Genomic DNA, 20846 nt, shown 5'->3' with positions numbered 1-20846 from the left:
TAAATAAAAATGGATAGAAGGCGAAGAAAAAGAAGTAGAGGAAAAAGAATATATGAAGGAAAAGAACAGGAAAACGAGAATAAGAAGAAAAAGACGAATAAGAAAAAGAATAAAAGAATAAAAAAACAATGATAATAATAATAATAATAGAAAGGAGGAAAAATGATAAAACAAAATAAAAAAAAAGGATAACACACACACACACACACACACACACACACACACACACACACACACACACACACACACACACACACACACACACACACACACACACACACACACACACTAAGACACATATGACACAAAAACTCGCCCTAACATAAATCGGGTTCAGCTTTTTATGACCTTTCCCTTTACTGGAGAGGTCATGACCCCGTGACCTCTTGACCCCCCTACGCTGGTGCCCCAAAACCTGTTCAAAACGAGTTCCAGACATTATTTCGTGTTTTTTTTTACCATTTTTTGTTTTTTGTTTTTTCGTTTTCATTCTTATTTGAAAGGGTAAAGGGAATGAGAGAGAGAGAGAGAGAGAGAGAGAGAGAGAGAGAGAGAGAGAGAGAGAGAGAGAGAGAGAGAGAGAGAGAGAGAGAGAGAGAGAGAGAGAGAGAGAGAGAGAGAGAGAGAGAGAGAGAGAGAGAGAGAGAGAGAGAGAGAGAGAGAGAGAGAGAAGATAGATTGATAGATAGATAGATAGATAAACAGATAGAAAAAGTAATAAGAAAAAGATTGATAAAGAAATAGAGAAAGAAAAAGAACATTAGAGATAGAGAATGATAAATGCCGATATAATTCTCTCTCTCTCTCTCTCTCTCTCTCTCTCTCTCTCTCTCTCGAGGTCTCACGGATCACGGTTCGAATCCAGCCAAAAGTGACCTAATGACCCAGAGAGAGAGAGAGAGAGAGAGAGAGAGAGAGAGAGAGAGAGAGAGCAGTTCGTGTGAATCAAAATAGAGAAAAAAAAAAAATCCATGTGTACGTGTGCGTGTAGCCCAGCCCCCCCCCCCCTGTGTGCGTATGATTAAGCCGTGTGTACGTGTGTGCGTGTATGTGCATAATTCCTCCCAAATGCACCTAAACCTCATTCTAAGAACCTTCATGTGACGTCAAACTTTTCCCTGTGTGTACGTGTGAGTGCTGACTTGTGTACGTGTGTGTGTGTGTGTGTGTGTGTGTGTGTGTGTGTGTGTGTGTGTGTGTGTGTGTGTGTGTGTGTGTGTTTGTAAAGTTTTAATTTTTTTTTAACTATTTTTAAACCAGTAACGACACCAGAGTTCTGTATATTTTAGTGATTATATAAAGATTTTACGTAAGTGCTGAATGTGGACTACAAATTGGAAATGTTGTTATATTAACGAAATTAACATCCTTAAATAACTTCCGATTTATGTATGATGTTTTGGTTTCATGTACGTTTGTGGCCAATAAATATCTATCTATCTATCTATCTGTGTGTTGCAGGTGTTGTGGACGGCGCTGAGCCTGGCGCTGGGCGTGGAGGTGCAGGGCGAGGTGATCCGTGGCCTGCCCTGCATCAAGCGGCTCAACCAACTCTTCTGTAGGACGCCCGGCAACTCCTATCCCTCGTGAGTGTTCAGTTCAGCTCATTTGAAAGGGTAAAGGGGAAGGGAGGAAGGGAGGGAGAGGAAGGGAGAATGAGAGACAGACAGAGACAGAGAACAAAATGAGGAGGAGGGAAGAAGGAGGGAAGTAAAAGAAGTAAGAGAAAAGGAAGGAAGAAGATAGTAAAAAAAAGTAAGGAGGAAGGAAAGAAGGAAGAGAACGAGAACGATGTAGATGAAAAAAAAATAAAGGAAAAAGGAGAAGAAAAAAAAAAGAAAGAGGAAATAAGATGAAGTAAAGAAAAAAGGAAAAAAAAGAAAACATCGGAAGGGAAGAGAAAGGAGGGAAGGGAGGAGTTTTTTTTTTGGGGGGTGAGGTTAAGTTTCGATTTTACTTTGGCATAGAGGAGGACGTAGAAGAAAGGGAGGAAGGGAAGCAGAGGGATGTGGGGGTAGGACGAGGAGTGAGGAGGGGAGGAGTAGGGTGGTAGGGGGAGGTAGGGGTAGGGGAGAGAAAAAAGGGGGGTAGAGGGGAGGCTGAGGGGGCTAGGGGCTTGGGTTTACATGTTTTTTTATGCTTTTTTTTCATTTTGGGGTTTGAGGAGGAAGTGGGGATAGGGGGTAGTCGATTTTTTTTTTTTTTTTTTTTTTTTCAACAAAGGAGACAGCTCAAGGGCACACAGAAAAAGAAAACAATAATAAAAAAAAAGCCCGCTACTCGCTGCTCCCCCAAAAAAGAATTAAAAGAGAGAAAGTTAAAGGTGGGGTGGGGGAATTTTTTCACTAATATTTTTTACAGTTTCACGAATTCATTTTCTTCCCCTTTTTCGCTGGTAACTTTTCCTTTTTTTCCCAGAGACAAGATCGAACGCTTCACTAATATTTTCTACAGTTTCACGAATTCATTTTCTTTCCCATTTTTCACACTCGTAACTTTTCCTTTTTTTTCCAGTGACAAGATCAAACGCTTCACTAATATTTTTTACACTTTCACGAATTCATTTTCTTTCCCATTTTTCACACTCGTAACTTTTCCTTCTTTTTTTCCCAGTGACAAGATCGAACGCTTCACTAATATTTTCTACAGTTTCACGAATTCATTTTCTTTCCCCTTAATCATTCGTAACTTTCCCTTCTTTTTTCCCAGTGACAAGATCGAACGCTTCACTAATATTTTCTACAGTTTCACGAATTCATTTTCTTTCCCATTTTTCACATTCGTAACTTTTCCTTCTTTTTTCCCAGTGACAAAATCGAACGCTTCACTAATATTTTCTACAGTTTCACGAGTTCATTTTCATTCCCCTTAATCATTCGTAACTTTCTCTTCTTTTTTTTCCCAGAGACAAGATCAAACGCTTCACTAATATTTTTTACACTTTCACGAATTCATTTTCTTTCCCATTTTTCACAGTCGTAACTTTTCCTTCTTTTTTTCCAGAGACAAGATCGAACGCTTCATAGAGGACAACAAAGCCCTGATGAGGCGGATGTATGGAAGCTTCTTTGACAACATACAAGACGTAAGATGTTATAGTATTACTCATTTTCCATCCAGTTCTCTAATTCCAACTTCCTTTCTATACTTTCGAATCTAAGTATCTGGACGCCTCTCCTCCCGACATTGACCCCTCTTTCGGCCACCTCTTTGGATTCTTTTTAGGAGCAGCGAGTAGCGGGCTTTTTTTATTATTGTTTCCTTTTTTTGTGCCCTTGAGCTGTCTCCTTTGTTGTAAAAAAAAAAGATGAACTCGCCTAACTTTTCACTCAACTGCTTAGATATTCAACCTGTATTTAATCCCCTAGCCACTGCAACACGTTTACTCCTTATTTTATCCTCTTTTATCCAGTCCCCTAATTCCAATCTCCCTCTATACTGAACTATTAGATTTTCGAACTTCTATTGAGCTACAGAACTCTTTTAATTCAATAAGTAACTTAATTTCGTACGTGATCCAATTCTTTAACCACTCTCTCCCTCCTACAAATCTTAAGAGCCAATCCTCGAATTCCAATCTATAAGACCTTCGAACCTCTATTACACTCCAGAACCCTTTTGACTCCCTCCAGTAGCCGATCCCACCCCCTAACCACCGCCTCCCCTTCAGATCTTCGAGCCCCAGCAGCGTCGGTTCCTGAGCAGGCCGGGGCGTGCCGCAGGGGACGGGCCCGACGCTTTTACCGACGAGGCACCAGACATACATCAGGACTATCACCCCGGGGACCCGCGCGGGGAGTCCTTCTTCAACCTGATCAGGAGGAAGAGGCAGTCCTTCCCCGGAGACGCAAACTCGAACTCGGACAGGTGGGTGTGAGGGGAAGGGAAGAGGAGGTTAGGTTAGGTTAGGTGAGGTTAGGTGAGAGGAGGTTGGTTTGGTTTGGTTTGGTTAGGTTAGGTTAGGTTAGGTGAAAATTCAATATATGTTTCCTTACTAATGAGACTTTCTATACAACAAAGTGAGGTCATTCTTTGTCGATTTATACCATGAGGTGCTGGGTATCATGTGTTTGAAGATACCCTAAACTTAACCTAACAAAACCCCAAGCAGTTACTATAGGTCTTGACTCGGAAAATTCATATATGCTTCCTTACTAATGAGACTTTCTATACAACAAAGTGAGGTCATTCTTTGTTGATTTATACCATGAGGTGCTGGCTATCATGTGTTTGAGGATACCCTAAACCTAACCTAACAAAACCCCAGTTACTATAGGTCTTGACTCAGAAAATCCATATATGCTTCCAAGATAAGACTTTCTATACAACACAGTGAGGTCATTCATTGTTCCATCTATCGCTGTCTTATGCTCCTAACTGCCTCCTTTATACTTCATAATACAAATACCTAATCACCTCTCCTTTACAGAGTTACAGTTACAGAGTTGCAGAGTCTTATGCTGCTAACTGCCTCCTTCATGCCTTAACAGAAGTACCTAATCGCCTCTCCTTTACAGAGTTGATTCATGTGAGAGCAAGGTTGAGATCGTGACGCCTTACTGGGCCAACAATTCTGCCGGGAAGATACGCGCAATTGTCAACACCAACGAGTTCTCGCAAGCCATTCACCAGGAAGTGTGCGCGTAGGTATTGGGGATGGGGGAAAGGGGAAGGAGGGGGGAAGTAGTGTGGGGGTGGGAGGGAGAAAACAGTGTGTCAGAGTGAATGAGGATGGGAGAGTGGGTGTAGAGTTTCTGTGTGGGGTATTTTTTATTTATTTATTTATTTATTTTTTTTTTTGGTGGTGGAGGTTCGTGCATATAAAAGCCATACTAAAAAGCCATCTACACAGCAAATCTAAATAGTATACAGAATTAATTTAGAAAGAAACACAGAAACAAGATACATATACAAATAAAGATATGAATATTACACACAAAAAAACCCACCAAAAAAATCAAATTAAAAAAACATGCATAAAGAAATAAAGACATAAATTATTAAGCTAACAAATAGAAGTATGAATAAATAGAAAAAAATAGAAAACAAGAGAAAAATAAAGAAAAACATGGAAGTAGACATAGAAAGATAAATGAATAAACAGATACATACACAGATAGATAGAAAGACAGGTAGATAGATAGATAGGGAGAGAGAGAGAGAGAGAGAGAGAGAGAGAGAGAGAGAGAGAGAGAGAGAGAGAGAGAGAGAGAGAGAGAGAGAGAGAGAGAGAGAGAGAGAGAGGGAAATGTGAGTGAGATAATTTGAAATAACTCACTATGTCACGCTACTTACGAAAGAGACCATAAATGACGAAGAGAGAGAGAGAGAGAGAGAGAGAGAGAGAGAGAGAGAGAGAGAGAGAGAGAGAGAGCGCTCATCGACATATTTGTATTTAATTGCAATATGTAAGATGTAAAAATAAATAAAGAGAGAGAGAGAGAGAGAGAGAGAGTGTGTGTGTGTGTATGACTATTACATAAGAAATATACACAACAGATACGGGTAGCGTGTGTGTGTGTGTGTGTGTGTGTGTGTGTGTGTGTACCGCTTAATCACAGGACATCCTCTCTACGCTTGACATGAAAAATTTGAATAACAAGAGAGATCCAATTTCACTATTTCGACACCTTCCTCGGGCACTCAACAACACACAGCGTTACCAAACTATCGTACTCAGACACTCAACACATCGCAATTTCCGGTTTCTGAGTCACAGCTATCGCAAACAGACTCCAATAAGTAATGATTTTAACGATAACTTTAACTGGAATCTCGCTATCTGTGTGGGTAGGAAAGTTTCGGGGCCCTGGAACTGATAATTGCGATGTTTTGAGTACGATAATTTGACAACGCTGATAACGACACCTTGATTCACGGGGCCACAGAGACTCACCAGGGTACGGATGTCCTCAAGGTATACGCCTCCCGCTCTCACATCATATATTTCAGAAGGCTTAAAAGGAGATCAGTCGAGTTCTAATGAGTGTCCTTTTAGGTTCACGGTACAGAGGAAGGGACGAGCTATCACCAGGGTCATATAACTACCCTTGGAAATGCCCCCAACCTCCTATGAGTGGCTTGTGAAATATGTGTTCTTGGGGTATTACTGTCTAAGGGCGTTGTCTTAATCATTCCGAGGCCCCAGGAACACATATTTGGCAAGGCTTTCGTGGGAGATTTGGGAGGTATTTCCAGGGGTAGTATTATGACCCTGGTGGTAGTCTGACCCTTCTTATGTACCCTGAACCTATAAAAAACACGTATTTGGCAAGGCTTTCGTAGGAGTTGTTGCCATTTCCAGGGGTAGTTTTATAACCCTGGTGGTAGTGTGACCTTTCTCTGTACCCTGAACCTATAAAAAAACACGTATTTGGCAAGGCTTTCGTGGGAGTTGTTGCCATTTCCAGGGGTAGTTTAATAACCCTGGTGGTAGTCTGACCTTTCTCTGTACCCTGAACCTATAAAAAAACACGTATTTGGCAAGGCTTTCGTAGGAGTTGATGCCATTTCCAGGGGTAGTTTTATAACCCTGGTGGTAGTGTGACCCTTCTTCTGTACCGTGAACCTAAAGAAACACGTATTTGGCAAGGCTTTCGTGGAGGTCGTTGTGGGTATTTCCATGGGTAGTTGTTTGACCCTGATGGTGGTAGTTTGATTAGTCTTGGAAATATAGTGATAATATTTTAATACATAACACTTGACGAGATATAGGAAGCGAGCATCATGGATTATCGCCTCCGTGGTCTAGTGGTCAGCGGGCCCTGGTCAGCGTAGCCATATTATCGTATTCAGCACACTATATTTATCATTTTTAAGCCACAAACTCTCGTACTTACACCAATAACGATAGAGAATTAAAGTTTGCGTTGAAGCTGTTATTTATTGATGCTCTTTTTTTTTTTCTTTTTGCCATAGTTATCGGTCAAAAACTACGGAAATACAATGCGATGAGTACGATAATTTAGCTGCGGGCCATGGTTCGAATCCCGGCCCGGGCAGTCGGCGTGCAGTCCACCCACCTGCTCATCCTCCCTCTCGGGCTGGGGGATAAATGTGAACCTGGGAACACCTGGGGAAGGCACACTGTGGTAACCCGGATGTCCCCGTGGCTCTGTGTCCCGGGGTAATGGGTTCCCTCCCACCACAGGCTCAAGAGACAGTGTGACGGAGATGAGCGATGAGGCCACGCGTAGACATACCGTATCCCACAAACTTTACCTTACTATCATGGTTTAGGAAAAGATAACAAAGAGAAGAGATTTTACTTTTTTTTTACAGCTAAAGAAACCGCTCAAAGGCAACAAAAAATGATGCAAAAAAAAAAAAAAAAAAAAGCCGCTAATCGATGTTCCTACAGAGACAAAACCTTATAATCATGGGTTAGGGAAAGATAACAAAGAGAAGAGATTTAGCTTTCTTTTTTTTTTACAGCTAAAGAAACAGCTCAAAGGCAACAAAAAATGGTGAAAAAAAAAAAAAAAAAACGCTAATCGATGTTCCTATAGAGACAAAACCTTACAATCATGGGTTAGGAAAAGATAACAAAGAGAAGTGATTTAACTTTTTTTTTTTTTACAGCTAAAGAAACCGCTCAAAGGCAACAAAAAATGATGTAAAAAAAAAAAAAAGCCCGCTAATCGATGTTCCTACAGAGACAAAACCTTACAATCATGGGTTAGGAAAAGATAACAAAGAGAAGAGATTTTACTTTTTTTTTACAGCTAAAGAAACAGCTCAAAGGCAACAAAAAATAGTGAAAAAAAAGCCGCTGATCGATGTTCCTATAGAGACAAAACCTTACAATCATGGGCTAGGTAAAGATAACAAAGAGAAGAGATTTTACTTTTTTTTTTACAGCTAAAGAAACAGCTCAAAGGCAACAAAAAATAGTGAAAAAAAAAAGCCGCTAATCGATGTTCCTATAGAGACAAAACCTTACAATCATGGCTTAGGTAAAGATCAAATAAAGAGAAGAGATTTTAATAACGATAATGGTAGAGCGATGTACTAATGCTGAATGCTGGGTAGAACATAAAAATAGTTACTTCTCGGCCTCTTGCAGACGCCTTACGTTCTTATGTTCTTATATTCTTATGTTCTTATCTGTCTTTTTTTTACAATAAAGGAGACGGCTCAAGGGTAACAAAAAGAGTGCAAAAAAAAAAAAAAAAAACTCTACTCACCGCTCCCATAACAGACCAAAGTAAAGAATAGCCAAACGAGACGTAAATTTCTGCCGTTACGAATTCAAATCCAGACGCATTTCAAACATTCAAATATTCAAATCGCAGCTCCTAGCAACCGTCCTTAACCGTCATAACCGTCACCGGGGGGCCTCCTCAGCGGAAGTGAAGAAAACAAAAAGAAAGAAAACAACAAGATGAATTACGTCTGTCTATGTCATCAGGTTATTTAGAGGTATTTTATCATGTGTGTGTGTGTGTGTGTGTGTGTGTGTGTGTGTGTGTGTGTGTGTGTGTGTGTGTGTGTGTGTGTGTGTGTGTGTGTGTGTGTGTGTGTGTGTGTGTGTGTGTGTGTGTGTGTGTGTGTGTGTGTGTGTGTGTGTGTGTGTGTGTGTGTGTGTGTGTGTGTGTGTGTGTGTGTGTGTGTGTGTGTGTGTGTGTGTGTGTGTGTGTGTGTGTGTGTGTGTGTGTGTGTGTGTGTGTGTGTGTGTGTGTGTGTGTGTGTGTGTGTGTGTGTGTGTGTGTGTGTGTGTGTGTGTGTGTGTGTGTGTGTGTGTGTGTGTGTGTGTGTGTGTGTGTGTGTGTGTGTGTGTGTGTGTGTGTGTGTGTGTGTGTGTGTGTGTGTGTGTGTGTGTGTGTGTGTGTGTGTGTGTGTGTGTTTCTCTCTTTGTCTCTCCTCATCTTCCAAATATAACCTTTTCTTTCTCTTCTCTCTCTCTCTCTCTCTCTCTCTCTCTCTCTCTCTCTCTCTCTCTCTCTCTCTTTCTTCCTCTCTCTCCCATTCTCCCATTTCTTTCCTCTTCCTTTCTCTCTCTTCCATTCTCCTCCCTATCCTGGTCTAATGTCTCCTCTTCCTCTTCTTCCTCTTTTCATATCTTCCCTTCTCTTATTCCTCTTTCTTCCTCTCCCTTCTATTATCAATCCATTCACTCTTCCTCTCATTCCACCACCCCCATCCGCTCTCTCACCTTCCCTCTCTCAGCCTCTCTCGCTCTCTCTCCCACAGCAAGCAAAGCACGAAGCGATGCGGCGGTGACTGTGGCTGTGAGCAGAAGTACAAATGGCACAGACTTCTCGCCTACGACCCCGACAACGATTGCTCTGGTATTTTCATGGATTGGTTTCTGTTCCCTTCCTGTTGCTCCTGCCGCTGCAACCCGCTCTAGAGGATGATGCTGGTGGTGGTGATGGGGGTGATGAAGGGGATGAAGATGTGGGAGTGAAGCTGACGATAGGAAGTAAAGACGAACGCATGTAGAGAAGAAGATGGTTTTAGAGGAAGGGAAGAGAAGGGATGCAGGAAAGATGGAAGGAAGTTGTGTAGAAGAGTAGAAGATAGAAGATGGTTTTAAAGGAAGGGAAGAGAAGGGATGCACGAAAGATGAAAGGAAGTTGTGTAGAAGACAGGAGATGAGAGGATGATAGGTGGTGGTGGTTGTGGTGGTGATGGGGAGGGTAGATGATGGGAAGGATGATCTGTAGAAGGTAATGAAGGAGGTAGAGATGAAAGACAGCAAAAATGAAGGGAAGTAAAAATAAATGAAGATGGGGTAGTGTTAATGGTGTAGATGGTGTAGATGTTGGAATGAAGTAAGCTAAAGATAAAAGAAAATTAATATAGATGAAGATAAGAAAGATAGTAGATAAGAAACTCGTGATGAAAGGGAAAAGAGAAAGTTAAAATGAGAAAAGAAAATGAAGATAGATGAAGATAAGAAAGATAATATAAGAAACTCGTGATGAAAGGGAAAAACTAAAGATAAAATGAGAGAAATAGATAAAGATGTAGGGAAACGACGATAAAGGGAAATAAAGATGGAAGAGAAAACAAAATAAAACGTAGAATATAACCAGAAAGGAAACTCGAGAAGAAGGGAAGTAAAGGCGAAGGGAAGAAGATGAAGGGAGATAAATATAAATGGATGAAAGAAGATAGAGGAGATGATAGAGAGAGGAGAGGAGAGGAGAGGAATGAGAGGCAAAAGACAAAAATAATAAGGTAGATGATGATGGAAATGAGAAGAAAACAAAAAACACGAACAAAAAGAAGAAGAAGAAGAAGAACAGCTAGAAACAAGAACAAGAATGAGAACAGAAAGAAGAACATCAGGAAGAACAAGAACAAAATGAACAAAGAAAAACAAGAAGAAGAAGAAGAAGAAGAAGAAAATAGCAACACACACACACACACACACACACACACACACACACACACACACACACACACACACACACACACACACACACACACACACACACACACACAAATTTACATAGATACTAAAATCAGACAAAAAAATACATAGACGCAAGCAACCACAAAATTACCACGACTCAAAATCCCACACGAAAGCAAATAAAAAATAAAATATAAATTAATAAACAAATAAAGACGATAATTGGTGATAAATCGACACTGTGCTGATAAGAGTTAAAGTATGCATTAAAAAATCTTGGTTATATTCTTTAATTATATAGAATGACAGGTTGAATAAAAAGAAATTAGTGATCGGTGTTGAAATCAAAATAAGATAAAAGATTAGTTGATTTTTAGGTCAGTTAAGGAAAAAACGTTATGAGATTTATTACGTGGAAAATAAGAGGAAGTAACGTAACTATTTATCAGAAACAAGTGTTGAAAAATATATATATACTTAAGATTAGTTGATTTTCATGTTAATTAAGGGAAAAAAATTGTTATTATTACATCTATTAAGTGAAAAATAAAAGAAATAAAAGAGATTTACATGAATATTTATCTGAAACTATTGAAAAAATATATATATCCGATTTTTTCAACTTTTTTCTTCATTATACAAAAAAGGAACAAAAAAAGAAAGATTGTTTATATATACGTAAATAAACACATACACACACACACACACACACACACACACACACACACACACACACACACACACACACACACACACACACACATAATAATCTATATAAATAAATAACTATAAGATCCTAAACATAAGGACTTAGATTATGATTAGAGATAAGTGAATAGATAATAAGACACCCATTACTATTATTATTATTATTATTATTATTATTATTATTATTATTATTATTATTATTATTATTATTATTATTGTCACCTGTGTAGCTTGTGTAAATAATTGAGTTGATCACCTTTTCAATCACGGCAGGTGAGACACACACGTAAATAGCTATGTTATTAATTAGTGCACCGGAGATCAATAAAAAAAAGAGGGCATTGTTTTGGCGCGAGTTTTGAATTATGTCCTTTTTTGACGGTTTTCTTTTTCGTATTCTTTTTTTATTTCTAGTTTTCTTATTATTTATTTTTATTTTTTCTCTTTAATTTCCCTTTCTGTTTTTTTTCCTTTAATTTCACTTTTATTTTTTCCCCTTTTTCGTATTCTTTTTTTATTTCTAGTTTTCTTATTATTCATTTTTCTTTTTTCTCTTTAATTTCCCTTTCTGTTTTTTTTTCCTTTAATTTCACTTTTATTTTTTCCCCTTTTTCGTATTCTTTTTTTATTTCTAGTTTTCTCATTATTTATTTTTATTTTTTCTCTTTAATTTCCCTTTCTGTTTTTTTTTCCTTTAATTTCACTTTTATTTTTTCCCCTTTTTCGTATTTTTTTTTCTAGTTTTCTTATTTATTTTTTTTTTATATTTTTTCTCTTTAATTTCCCTTTCTGTTTTTTTTCCTTTAATTTCACTTTCATTTTTCCCTTTTTCGTATTCTTTTTTATTTCCATTTCCATTTTCCTTTTTGTTTTCATTTTTCTTTTAAATTTAGCTTCTTTTTTATTTATTTATTTCTAATTTATCTTTTCATTCCGTTTAAATTTCCCTTTTCATTCTTATTTTAATTTCCCTTTCATTCTTTTTTTATTTGCTTTTTCTCTTTATTTATTTTTGCCTGACTTTCCCTTTCGTTTCCTGTCCCCGTTTTCTCAATCTCTCTCTCTCTCTCTCTCTCTCTCTCTCTCTCTCTCTATCATTTATTACTGCGTTTGGCCTTCTGCTTTTTCCTTTTACTTCTACTTTATCTATGTATCTATTTTTATGTCTATCTATCTATCTATCTATCTATCTATCTATCTATCTATCTATCTCTATCTATGAGTGTGTCTGTCTATCTTACGCAAAAAATAAAAGGAAAAGAAAGAGAGAGAGAGAGAGAGAGAGAGAGAGAGAGAGAGAGAGAGAGAGAGAGAGATGGGTGTGGTCTGAGGAGGAATGAATCAGGAGAATGAGTCACTTGAGGAGGAGGAGGAGGAGGAGGAGAAGGGAAGGAAAGGGAGAAAGGGTCGGAGAGGGGAGATTAGGGAGAGATAATTGATGTGAAGGAAGGGAGGGAGGGAGGAAGGGAGTGGAGTGGAGAGGGGAGAGGAAGGAAGGGAGTGGAGTGGAGAGGGGAGAGGAAGGAAGGGAGTGGAGTGGAGAGGAGGGAGAAAGGAAAGGAGTGGAGAGGGGAGAGGAAGGAAAAGGGGAGTGGAGGGAAGGACGAAGAAGGGAAGAATAGGGAGAGGAAAGGAAAGATAATGGAGGGAGAAATGGTAAAGGTGTGAATGATAAACAGAGGAGGGAGGAAAAGAAAGAGGAGGAGGAGGAGGAGGAGGAGGGAGAGAAAGAAAAGAAGGAAAGAAAAAACAAAAGAAGATTCATTCAGAGATGTGTATGTGTGTGTGTGTGTGTGTGTGTGTGTGTGTGTGTGTGTGTGTGTGTGTGTGTGTGTGTGTGTGTGTGTGTGTGTGTGTGTGTGTGTGTGTGTGTGTGTGTGTGTGTGTGTGTGTGTGTGTGTGTAAAGATAGATAGATAGATAGATAGATATGGGAGCGGTGAGTAGCGTTTTTTTTTTCTCTGCACTTTTTTTGTTGCCCTTGAGCCGTCTCCTTTGCTGTAAAAAAAAAAATAGATAGATAGACAGAGATAAATAGATAAATAGGTAAACAGATAATTAGGTAGGTTAGGTTAGTTAGGTTAGATTAGATTAAGTAGGTTAGGGTAGGTTAGGTTAGGTAGGTTAGGTCAGTTAGGTTAGATTAGGTAAGTTAGATTAGATTAGGTAGGTTAGGTTAGGTTAGGTTAGGTTAGGTTGGTTAGGTCAGGTAGGTTAGGTTAGGTTAGGTCTGTTAGGTAGGTTAGGTTAGGTAGGTTAGGTAGGTTAGGTTAGGTTGTGTAAGTTAGGTTAGGTTAGGTTAGGTTAGATTAGATTAAGTAGGTTAGGTTAGGTAGGTTAGGTCAGGTAGGTTAGGTTAGGTAGGTTAGGTAGGTTAGGTTAGGTAGGCTAGGTTAGGTAGGTTAGGGTTGGGTGGGTTGGGTTAGCCAGTTTATGGGGTTAGGTTGGGTTAGGTAGGTTAGGTTAGGTTGGTGTGGTTAGGTGGGTTGTTAGGGTAGGTTAGGTTGGGTGGGTTAGGTTGGGTTGTGTTAGGTTTAGGTTAGTAGGTTGGGTTAGGTTAGGTTAGATTAGATTAAGTAGGGTTGTTTAGGTTAGGTAGGTTGTGCAGGTTAGGTCAGGTGGGTTAGGTTAGGTGGAGTTAGGTAGGTGGGTTAGGTGGGCTAGGTTAGGTAGGTTGTGTTAGGTTAGGTTAGGTAGGTTAGGACATGAAAATTAAGAAAAGAAAGATTGGTCTACACAAGGCAGCTCCGAAGGTTACGTGTCCCCAAGGAGTTAATCACAGGTAAGGCTTGGGCGTCGCAGGTTAAGGGTATGGCGCCCACCCCTCGCCCAGGTGTTTGGCCTTATTAGTCTGTACCTGAGGCTTACCTGGTGACGCGAGGGTGACGTCATAAACACCTGAGATGATGATGATGGTGGTGATGATGATGGTGGTGATGAAAATGATAAAAAGGAAAGGAAAAATAGAAAAAGAAAAAATATAGGCGGAAAAAATAGGAAAAGTAATGACAATGAGAGGAAAAGTAGGGAGGTAGTAGTGGTTAGGTTAGGTTAGGTTAGAAAAAAAGAAATATAGAAAATAGGAATGAAGGGGATAAGAACATAAGAACATAAGAACACAGAGAGACTGCAAGAGGTCGAGTCGCCTACACAGGGGAGCTCCAGAATCCTCCCCCCACTACCCGCGATGGATGAGGTGTAGTTTCAGGGGTACGGGTAGCCTTTCTTTCGGCCACCTCTTTTGATTCTTTTTTTTTTGGGGGGGGGAGCAGCGAGTAGCGGGCTTTTTTTTTATTAGTTTCCTTTTTTGTGTGCCCTTGTGCGTCTCCTTTGTTGTAAAATAAAATAAAAAGGTAGAGGCTAGAAGCTCCAGTACCCACACCTCACTCATCAAGGTCATCTTCTTCAATGAATCCTTTGATAGCCTTTCTGAATTTTGCTATCTCATTCGACCGGCTAGTCGTCCCTGCACTACACTATATATCCATTACAAACAAGCTATCGTCCTTGCACCCACTATGTGATTGCTGAGTCTATTCCATTCCCCCACCACTCTGTTACTAAACCAGTGCTTGCCTATATCTCTCCTAAATCTATACTTTTCTAATTTGAGTCCATTACTGCGAGTTCTATCCAAAAACTCTTAAAACAAGCTATCGTCCCTGCACCCACTATGTGATTGCTAAGTCTATTCCATTCCCCCACCACTCTGTTAGTAAACCAATGCTTGCCTATATCTCTCCTAAATCTATACTTTTCTAATTTGAGTCCATTACTGCGAGTTCTATCCAAAAACTCTTAAAAGCTATCGTCCCTGCACTAGCTATGTGATTGCTGAGTCTATTCCATTCCCCCACCACTCTGTTAGTAAACCAATGCTTGCCTATATCTCTCCTAACTCTATACTTTTCTAATTTAAATCCATTACTGCGTGTTCCATCCTGCTGGCTAATTCTCGGTACTTTACTTATATCGCCTTTGTTATAACCCTTGACCAATAACGATGATGATGATGATGAGAGAAAAGAAAAGAAAAAAAATCCGCTAAATAAAGATTGAGAAACAAGGAGAATGAAAGAAAGGAAGGAAGGAAAGAAAGAAGGAAAAAAGAAAACGTTAAGAAATACATGAAGCTTGCAAGGACGAGTAAGAAAAGAGTAAAATAAGGAAAAAGAGAAGGGAATGAACTGTAAGGAAAAGTAACGAAGGAAAGAGACGAGGAATATAATTGTCATCGTACATAAGTTGACATTTGGATGACGTGTTCGTGACGTGTTCGTGACGTCTCTGCGGCGAGGAGGAAGGAAGTCTTGTGGTTGAAAGAGGAGAAGGAGCAGGAGGAGGATGTTGTTTTTGTGTGTTATTTTGGTTATTCCTGGAACGTAAAAGTTGAGGAAGAAGAAGAAGAAGAAGAAGATAAAAACATAATAATAATAATAATAATAATAATAATAATAATAATAATAATAATAATAATAATAATAATAATAATAATAATAATAAAAATAATAATAATAATAAGAAGAAGAAGAAACCTGAGAATTAAATGTGGACAGAAAAAAAAGGAAGAGGAGATGAAAAGATACAGGAAGAAGAGGAGAAGGAGGAGGAAGAGGAGGAGGTGTAGGAGGAGGAGTAAAAAACTAGTTGTGGGCAGAGTGGAGATAAAAAGCAGAGGAGGAGGGAGAGAAGAGAAGTGGAGGAGGAGTGTAGGAAGACAGCTATGCAGGAGGAGGAGGAGGAGGAGGAGGAGGAGGAGGAAGAAGAACAACAACAACAACAAGAATAGGATTAAGGTCAAGAGGAGGAAAAGAATTAAGATTAGCATTAGAAATAGGAGGAGGAGGAGGGGGAAGAGGAGGAGGAGGAGGAAGAAGAGGAGGAGGAGGAAAAACACCTGTGCACAATATTTTCCTTCTACCACCTGTGACAAATTGCTTCTCAGGTAAATACAAAATAAACAAATAAATAAAATAATAAACAGAGGCAAATAAAGGAAAGTTAAGAAAATCACACAAATAAAGAGAAAATAAAGGAGAAAAAAAAGAAAATAATACAATAAAGAAAGGGAAAATGAAGAAGAGGATACAAGGATGGAAAAATTAAAGGAAAAGAAAAACAAGGATAAGAAATTAGAAAGAAATGAAGGGAGGAGGAAAAGATAGATAAGGAGGATAAAGAATAGGAAGGAAAGGAAGGAGGAGAATTAAGAAAGGAAAGGAGGAATGTGTGTGTGTGTGTGTGTTTGTGGGTGTGTGTGTGTGTGTGTGTGTGTGTGTGTGTGTGTGTGTGTGTGTGTGTGTGTGTGTGTGTGTGTGTGTGTGTGTGTGTGTGTGTGTGTGTGTGTGTGTGTGTGTGTGTGTGTGTGTGTGTGTGTGTGTGTGTGTGTGTGTGTGTGTGTGTGTGTGTGTGTGTGTGTGTGTGTGTGTGTGTGTGTGTGTGTGTGTGTGTGTGTGTGTGTGTGTGTGTGTGTGTGTGTGTGTGTGTGTGTGTGTGTGTGTGTGTGTGTGTGTGTGTGTGTGTGTGTGTGTGTGTGTGTGTGTGTGTGTGTGTGTGTGTGTGTGTGTGTGTGTGTGTGTGTGTGTGTGTGTGTGTGTGTGTGTGTGTGTGTGTGTGTGTGTGTGTGTGTGTGTGTGTGTGTGTGTGTGTGTGTGTGTGTGTGTGTGTGTGTGTGTGTGTGTGTGTGTGTGTGTGTGTGTGTGTGTGTGTGTGTGTGTGTGTGTGTGTGTGTGTGTGTGTGTGTGTGTGTGTGTGTGTGTGTGTGTGTGTGTGTGTGTGTGTGTGTGTGTGTGTGTGTGTGTGTGTGTGTGTGTGTGTGTGTGTGTGTGTGTGTGTGTGTGTGTGTGTGTGTGTGTGTGTGTGTGTGTGTGTGTGTGTGTGTGTGTGTGTGTGTGTGTGTGTGTGTGTGTGTGTGTGTGTGTGTGTGTGTGTGTGTGTGTGTGTGTGTGTGTGTGTGTGTGTGTGTGTGTGTGTGTGTGTGTGTGTGTGTGTGTGTGTGTGTGTGTGTGTGTGTGTGTGTGTGTGTGTGTGTGTGTGTGTGTGTGTGTGTGTGTGTGTGTGTGTGTGTGTGTGTGTGTGTGTGTGTGTGTGTGTGTGTGTGTGTGTGTGTGTGTGTGTGTGTGTGTGTGTGTGTGTGTGTGTGTGTGTGTGTGTGTGTGTGTGTGTGTGTGTGTGTGTGTGTGTGTGTGTGTGTGTGTGTGTGTGTGTGTGTGTGTGTGTGTGTGTGTGTGTGTGTGTGTGTGTGTGTGTGGATAGATGGATAGATAGATGAATATGGGAGCGGTGGTGAAGCGTTTTTTTCTCTTCACTTTTTTTGTTGCCCTTGAGCCGTCTCCTTTGCTGTAAAAAAAAAATAGATAGATAGACAGAGATAAATAGATAAATAGGTAGATAGATAATTAGGTAGGTTAGGTTAGTTAGGTTAGATTAGATTAAGTAGGTTAGGGTAGGTTAGGTTAGGTAGGTTAGGTCAGTTAGGTTAGGTAAGTTAGATTAGATTAGGTAGGTTAGGTTAGATTAGGTTGGTTAGGGTAGGTAGGTTAGGTTAGGTTAGGTCAGTTAGGTAGGTTAGGTTAGGTTAGGTTAGGTCAGTTAGGTAGGTTAGGTTAGGTAGGTTAGGTAGGTAGGTTAGGTTACGTAAGTTAGGTTAGGTTAGGTTAGGTTAGTTAGGTTAGATTAGATTAAGTAGGTTAGGTTAGGTATGTTAGGTCAGGTAGGTTAGGTTAGGTTAGGTAGGCTAGGTTAGGTAGGTTAGGTTAGGTAGGTTAGGTTAGGATATGAAAATTAAGAAAAGAAAGATTGGTCTACACAAGGCAGCTCCGGAAGGTTACGTGTCCCCAAGGAGTTAATCACAGGTAAGGCTTGGGCGTCGCCAGGTTAAGGGTATGGCGCCCGCCCACCCTCGCCCAAGTGTATGGCCTTATTAGTCTGTACCTGAGGCTTACCTGGTGACGCGAGGGTGACGTCATAAACACCTGAGATGATGATGATGGTGGTGATGATGATGGTGGTGATGAAAATGATGAAAAGGAAAGGAAAAATAGAAAAAGAAAAAATATAGGCGGAAAAAATAGGAAAAGTAATGACAAAGAGAGGAAAAGTAGGGAGGTAGTAGTGGTTAGGTTAGGTTAGAAAAAAAGAAATATAGAAAATAGGAATGAAGGGGATAAGAACATAAGAACATAAGAACATAAGAACACAGGGAGACTGCAAGAGGTCGAGTCGCCTACACAGGGCAGCTCAGAATCCCCCACTACTCGCGATGGATGAGGTGTAGTTTCAGGAGTACAGGTAGCCTTTCTTTCGGCCACCTCTTTTGATTCTCTTTTTTTGGGGGGGAGCAGCGAGTAGCGGGCTTTTTTTAATTAGTTTCCTTTTTTGTGTGCCCTTGAGCTGTCTCCTTTGTTGTAAAATAAAAAAAAAGGTAGAGGCTAGAAGCTCCAGTACCCACACCTCACTCATCAAGGTCATCTTCTTCAATGAATCCTTTGATAGCCTTTCTGAATTTTGCTTCGACTCTCATTTGACCGGCTAGTCCCCCGCTCTACACTATATAACTCGTCCATGTAGCTATCCAGTCTACTCTTAAAACAAGCTATCGTCCTTGCACCCACTATGTGATTGCTGAGTCTATTCCATTCCCCCACCACCCTATTACTAAACCAATGCTTGCTTATATCTCTCCTAAATCTATACTTTTCTAATTTGAATCCATTACTGCGAGTTCTATCCAAAAACTCTTAAAACAAGCTATCGTCCCTGCACTAGCTATGTGATTGCTGAGTCAATTCCATTCCCCCACCACTCCGTTACTAAACCAATGCCTGCCTATATCTCTCCTAAATCTATACTTTTCTAATTTGAATCCATTACTGCGAGTTCTATCCAAAAACTCTTAAAACAAGCTATCGTCCCTGCACCCACTATGTGATTGCTAAGTCTATTCCATTCCCCCACCACTCTGTTAGTAAACCAATGCTTGCCTATATCTCTCCTAAATCTATACTTTTCTAATTTGAATCCATTACTGCGAGTTCTATCCAAAAACTCCTAAAACAAGCTATCGTCCTTGCACCCACTATGTGATTGCTGAGTCTATTCCATTCCCTCACCACCCTATTACTAAACCAATACCTGCCTATTTCCCTCCTAACTCTATACTTTTCTAATTTAAATCCATTACTGCGTGTTTTATCCTGCTGGCTAATTCTCGGTACTTTACTTATATCGCCTTTGTTATAACCCTTGACCAATAACGATGATGATGATGAGAGAAAAGAAAAGAAAAAAAATCCGCTAAATAAAGATTGAGAAACAAGGAGAATGAAAGAAAGGAAGGAAGGAAAGAAAGAAGGAAAAAAGAAAACGTTAAGAAATACATGAAGCTTGCAAGGACGAGTAAGAAAAGAGGAAAACAAAGAAAAAGAGAAGGGAATGAACTGTAAGGAAAAGTAACGAAGGAAAGAGACGAGGAATATAATTGTCATCGTACATAAGTTGACATTTGGATGACGTGTTCGTGACGTGTTCGTGACGTCTCTGCGGCGAGGAGGAAGGAAGTCTTGTGGTTGAAAGAGGAGAAGGAGCAGGAGGAGGATGTTGTTTTTGTGTGTTATTTTGGTTATTCCTGGAACGTAAAAGTTGAGGAAGAAGAAGAAGAAGAAGAAGAAGAAGAAGATAAAAATAATAATAATAATAATAATAATAATAATAATAATAATAATAATAATAATAATAATAATAATAATAATAATAATAATAATAATAATAATAATAATAATAATAATAATAATAATAATAATAATAAAAATAATAATAATAAGAAGAAGAAGAAGAAACCTGAGAACTAAATGTGAACAGAAAAAAAAAAAGGAAGAGGAGATGAAAAGATACAGGAAGAAGAGGAGAAGGAGGAGGAAGAGGAGGAGGTGTAGGAGGAGGAGTAAAAAACTAGTTGTGGGCAGAGTGGAGATAAAAAGCAGAGGAGGAGGGAGAGAAGAGAAGTGGAGGAGGAGTGTAGGAAGACAGCTATGCAGGAGGAGGAGGAGGAGGAGGAGGAGGAGGAGGAAGAAGAACAACAACAACAACAAGAATAGGATTAAGGTCAAGAGGAGGAAAAGAATTAAGATTAGGATTAGAAATAGGAGGAGGAGGAGGGGGAAGAGGAGGAGGAGGAGGAAGAAGAGGAGGAGGAGGAAAAACACCTGTGCACAATATTTTCCTTCTACCACCTGTGACAAATTGCTTCTCAGGTAAATACAAAATAAACAAATAAATAAAATAATAAACAGAGGCAAATAAAGGAAAGTTAAGAAAATCACACAAATAAAAAAAGAAAATAAAGGAAAAAAAAATAATACAATAAAGAAAGGGAAAGTGTAGAAGAGGATACAAGGATGGAAAAATTAAAGGAAAGGAAAGATAAGGATAAGAAATTAGAAAGAAATGTAGCGAGAAGGAAAAGATAGCTAAGGAGGATAAGGAATAGGAAGGAAAAGAAGGAGAAGAATTAAGAAAGGAAAAGGAGAAGGGAATGAGAAAAAAAAAACAAGAAGAAAATAAAAGAGGAAAAAAAAGTTAAAAGAGAAGGGAAGGGTTAGTAATTTATGTAAGTAATTTAAGTAAAAAATGTAAGTAAATAATGTAAGTAATGAGGAAGAAAGATAATCGGGAAAAGGAAAGAAACAACAAATAAGAAATAAAAAAAATGAAGGAAGAAAAATAACAAACAAACAAACAAACAAACAGCAAAGCAAAATCTCTCTCTCTCTCTCTCT

At 39.4% G+C, this 20846-nt stretch overlaps 1 protein-coding gene across 5 annotated transcripts in view; it reads left to right on the top strand.

The window, feature by feature from the left end:
* The window catches only part of LOC126985682 (protein spaetzle 3-like), a 50245-nt gene extending 39790 nt beyond the window's left edge, over nt 1-10455 (top strand). For 4 of the 5 annotated variants that reach the window (XM_050840831.1, XM_050840833.1, XM_050840832.1 and 1 more), the window contains 5 exons: nt 1462-1586; nt 3004-3085; nt 3671-3867; nt 4518-4643; nt 9193-10455. In XM_050840831.1, coding sequence (XP_050696788.1) covers nt 1462-1586; nt 3004-3085; nt 3671-3867; nt 4518-4643; nt 9193-9352 — 690 coding nt within the window. In that variant the 3' untranslated portion in view covers nt 9353-10455. The remainder of the gene's footprint in view (nt 1-1461; nt 1587-3003; nt 3086-3670; nt 3868-4517; nt 4644-9192) is intronic. The other variant, XR_007738900.1, reaches the window with a different exon arrangement.
* The last annotated feature ends 10391 nt before the right edge of the window (nt 10456-20846 follow it).

This window comes from Eriocheir sinensis, chromosome 60, assembly GCF_024679095.1.
Source record: "Eriocheir sinensis breed Jianghai 21 chromosome 60, ASM2467909v1, whole genome shotgun sequence".
Taxonomy (NCBI): domain Eukaryota; kingdom Metazoa; phylum Arthropoda; class Malacostraca; order Decapoda; family Varunidae; genus Eriocheir; species Eriocheir sinensis.
This window is presented reverse-complemented; position numbering and strand designations above follow the sequence as displayed.